A 5000-nucleotide genomic window follows, 5' to 3' on the forward strand; every position below is an offset into this window, starting at 1 on the left:
AAAAACAAGCAGCACGAGGCAGAAAAACAATTAAAGAGGGTAATTTATGAAGAAAAACGTAAATATAAAGATAAAATGGAAACAAACCTTAAAAATTCAAATGCATCGCAGGCGTGGAGGATGATTAAAGAAATGGGTGGCGTTAACAACAAAAAGACAGATTTTAACAATGACACACATATGAATATCGAGGAATTAAATAAGTTTTACTGTCGATTCGACACCATTGACAACGTACTTTCAAAAATTAATATCATAACAAAAAATACGTCTCCTCCGCCAGAAATCGAAGAAGAGGCGGTCATCAATGTTCTTAAATTATGTAAAAAGAAAAAAGCACCAGGTCCAGATGGACTTAGTGGGGAACTCATTTCAAACTGTAACAACCAACTAGCTGTCCCTTTCTTGCCTATTTTCCAACGTTCAATAGATGAACAGAAAATCCCAATTATATGGAAAACATCGACTATAATTCCAGTACCCAAAAAGAATCCACCAACTCAGCTGAATGATTATAGACCTGTTGCTTTAACATCAATTATTATGAAATGTCTGGAAAAGATTCTGAAAAGAGAGCTGTTGCAATTTATATATGACCAACACATACTTGATCCATATCAGTTTGCCTACCAACAAAATCTTAGTGTGGAAGACGCACTCCTCACAGTGATGCATTCAATATCAAATCACTTGGATGTTTCACCCGCCAACTACTGCCGAATCCTATACGTCGATTTTTCGTCTGCCTTTAATGCCATGAAAACCAACATATTAATTAGTAAACTGCATGCTCTAAACCTTCCCCATTACCTCATCAACTGGTATAACAACTTTCTCATCGATCGCCCCCAACATGTCAGAGTAGGCTCAAATATATCATCAGTAAAAACTCTTTCAAACGGATGCCCACAAGGGTGTGTAAGCTCACCTCTACTTTACATCCTCTATACAAACGATTGTGTGGCTAGCTTTGATAACTGCCAACTCATCAAGTATGCTGATGACACCGCAATACTCGGCCTGCTCAATGATTCCGTCTCCGAATTTAAATACACTGAGCAAGTTAGTAAATTCAGCAAATGGTGTGCCGATAACTGTCTAGAGCTCAATGTAACAAAAACAAAGGAACAACTGTTTGATCACAGAAAAATAGGAAAAAGAGCAAGACAAATAACAAAAATTAACAATCAGGCGGTTGAAACTGTTGAAACGTTTAAATACCTTGGTGTAATTATAGATAACAGTCTAAGATTTGAATCGCACACCAACAATGTCATCAAAAAATGTAACCAGCGCTTGTATATACTCAGAAAATTAAGGTCTTTCAATGTGAACAGAAAGACCATGATACAAATCTACAAGTCATTAATATTGAGTATCGTTTCGTTTGGCATCACAACGTGGTATGGAAGCTGTGGAACAAAAGAAAAATCCAAACTACATAGAACCCTCAGAGAGGCTTCAAAAATAATTAACACAGACCTTAGAAGCCTTGACACAACTTATATTAATGCAGTTGAGAAGAAATCTTTTAACATTATCAACGAAAAGAGGCATCCGCTGAACGAAAAATTCCAACTTCTGCGCTCCGGAAGACGGTATCTAGAAGCAAAATGTCGGACAAATCGACATAAGACAACCTTCATTCCAACCGCCATAAAATTAATTAACAAATCTTCTGTGGAAAAATGAGACAACCAATGAAAATAACGAGAAGCAGTGTCGTGAATCATCATCATCGACATTGCCGCCGTCGTTATCATCATCATCATCATCATCATCATCATCATCATCATCATCATCATCATCATCATCATCATCATCATCATCATCATCATCATTATCGTAGTCATCATCATCATCATCATCATCATCATCATCATCATCATCATCATCATCATCATCATCATCATCATCATCATCACAATCATTGCCATCTTCTTCTTAATATAAGACACTATATTTATAATATGGTTATCTGCTGTCCCAGCAAATATATCGTATCGTTCTATCTGTCTGTGTGTGTGTCTGTGTGTATGTATATATGTATGTATGTATGTATGTATGTATGTATGTATGTATGTATGTATGTATGTATGTATGTATGTATGTATGTATGTATGTATGTATGAATGTAGGCATGCATATACGATGATATGCTGGTTTGTATGTATGTCTGCATGTATGTATGTATGTATGTATGTATGTATGTATGTATGTATGTATGTATATGTGTTTGTATGTACGCTCATTTCTTTTGTATACACGTGTAGAAACAATGTGCAAGCGTGTATGTTCGTGTATGGCTGTGTCTGTATTTGTAAATGTGTTGATGTTCATACCATGAACCAAACTGAGCATTGTTTACCTCACATGAATTGCCTTTAATTTGGACAATAAAGATTATTATTATTATTATTATTATTATTATTATTCTTGTTGCCAGATTCATTAATCCGTCATTTTTATGTTTAGAATGTCCATTAGGATATTTTGTTGCCAGATTCATTTGCGCGCAGCTACAGATTTTATTACTGGACTAACTTTGGTTGTCGATGGCTCAAAAGATTTGTCGTGATCTTTGTTAATTTCCACAATACAGGAGTATAATAATTAAATTAAAATAGATGGATGCCTGCTCATAATAGCCTTTATCTGAATCTGTCCACCCAGCAGTAGCTGGGTCTGTTAGATCTGGTGGAAAGTACTTTGCGATAGACAAGTATCCTATCCAAAGGGTAGCAAGCAATTGCTAAAAAGTTTCACAATATAGAAACTGGGATAAACTCCGGCTCTGTGGGCCTGATGGCTCGGAAGGACGACTTTTGTTGATTTCCACAACACAGTAGTATAATAATTAAAATGGATGCGTGCCACTCATTGCAGGTTTTCCATTACAAAACCAAATATAACAATCAATGCTGTGTTGTCTTCAAATGAAAAATACTTTTTGAAGGCTTTTGTTGAAGGGGGGGGGGGGGGTCCCCGATACCTTAGCTGTTAGAGCACTCGTTTCGCAATCAAAGGGTCCAAGATGGATCCAGGATGCAGTCAAGAAATTATTTCTGAACCTCTCACCCCCCCCCCCCCTCCAAGCCCTGTCCAACCAGCAGTTATTTGGTAGCTGGGTCTGTTATATCTGGTGAAAAGTACTTTGCATCCTATCCAAAGGGTAGCAAGCAATTGCTATCATCTGTTTCACACTATAGAAGCGGGGATAAACTCCAGCCCCATGGGCCTAATGGCTCTGAAGGACGACTTTTTTTTATTGAGTGCAGTTGGAGGCTGAACTGAAAAGTCATTTGCATTACATTTGACACAAAAAGACATCTATATTAATTTAAAGATCTGAACAAGTGTGTATGAAACAGTGCGAGACAAAACAAGAAAGAAAAATACAAGAAAAAATAACATCCTAAATAAACAGGCTGCCTTGACTGGGGATGGAACTCAAGACCTTTTGATGACCAGTCAGTTGTGATACCTTTACACCACAGAGGTTGCCCGATACTTGGGACGACTCTTCACGAGGATACGCGTTTTATGCTGTGAACCCTCTCTTGCATCAGAAAACACAAACATTGAATAGGAGAGGACAAGGATGAAGACATTTAGAGTAACTCCATTTTATTTTTTCAAGAGATCAAAGGGACCAGGCACTGGTGTAAGAATATAAAGATGATATTAATATACTTTGGTACGCAATGGGAAAGTTGTTGTTTTTGTCAGTTTCTATGGGTAGAATAATTGAAAGTAATCCAATAATCTCCCCCTCTCCTGCTCTTTCCCTCCCATTTCCTTTTTTTCTCCTTCTTTCTGCTAGATGTTCTACCCCCGAGAGGAAACCGTTTTGCCTTTCGCATCGCCCCAAGAAACAATAGCCCCCCAATAGAAATTACCGTTGATACGGAGGAGGATATGAAGGACTGGATAGAGAAGATATCCATTGCTTCCTCCACTGCCATTCAGAGGGTGAGTTCACTGCGGCAATGTGATCTTGTGATATGACACTTGCTTTCGGATCGGAAGTACCTGGGTTTGAGCCTCGCTCCGCGCTTAGTTGAGTCCTTGGAAAAGGCTCTTTACTCACAATCTCTCACCATAATCAGGTGTAAAATGAGTACCTGGCCGTTAACAGCATTGTCTCTGATATTCACAAATGTTGTTTTTTTTTAAATTAAAAAATTGAGCTTTTATATAGCGCAATATCCACTAAACGTGCTCAAAGCACTTTACAAAGGGTCCCTGACCAATAGCAACACACAACAAGTAGAACGAAATGTGATGCCTGTTAGGCAATATGACAAATGTTTTTCAACAGAGACAACGCTGTTTTCAATGAAATGTGTGTTTGTAACAGTGTTTGACAAAGGAGAAAGAAAAATACTAAAAAATATATTATTTTTTAAAAACCCAAAAAACTTGAGCTGTTATATAGCGCAGTATCCACTAAACATGCTCAAAGCACTTTCCAAAGGGCCCCAGATCAACAGCAACACATAACATTTAGAAGGAGACATGACGCCTGTTTCAGACAGAGACAACGCTGTTAACAGCCAGGTATCATTTTACACCTGAGTACGGTGAGCGAATATGAGTAAAGAGCCTTTTCCAAGGACTCAATCATGCACTGAGTGAGGCTCGAACCCAGGACCTTCCGATCTGAAAGCGAGTGTCATACCACAAGACCACATAGCTGCACAAATATGTAAGGAAAAAAAAGCATCACAAAAAATTTGCCTGCCTTGACCGGTGAGGCAGCTGATTTTTTGGGATGGAGCAGGCACTGGTGTAAGATAACGATCTGAGATGATGTGTATGGAACAGTGCCAGACAAATTAGAAAAAAAAATTGTAGTTTTTAAAAACATATATTATAAAAAAAACTTTAAAAAACAGCCTACCTCCACTTTTGGGATGGTTTTCATTTTATTATTAATAATTATCTATTCCAGAACCAATACAATTGTAATGATCGTTGTCAACTCTGTGGGGTTTTTT

The 5000-nt window shown here is 37.7% G+C and overlaps 1 protein-coding gene across 5 annotated transcripts in view; it reads left to right on the top strand.

The window, feature by feature from the left end:
* LOC144977686 (1-phosphatidylinositol 4,5-bisphosphate phosphodiesterase gamma-1-like) overlaps positions 1–5000 on the top strand; it is an 84022-nt gene that overhangs the window by 63743 nt on the left and 15279 nt on the right. For all 5 annotated transcript variants that reach the window (XM_078923138.1, XM_078923135.1, XM_078923134.1 and 2 more), the window contains one exon: positions 3824–3972. In XM_078923138.1, the coding sequence (XP_078779264.1) occupies positions 3824–3972 (149 nt within the window). The remainder of the gene's footprint in view (positions 1–3823; positions 3973–5000) is intronic.

The sequence above is a fragment of the Berghia stephanieae genome, chromosome 7, assembly GCF_034508935.2.
Source record: "Berghia stephanieae isolate SIO BIC M18660-M18661 chromosome 7, UCSD_Bste_1.3, whole genome shotgun sequence".
NCBI classification, from domain to species: domain Eukaryota; kingdom Metazoa; phylum Mollusca; class Gastropoda; order Nudibranchia; family Aeolidiidae; genus Berghia; species Berghia stephanieae.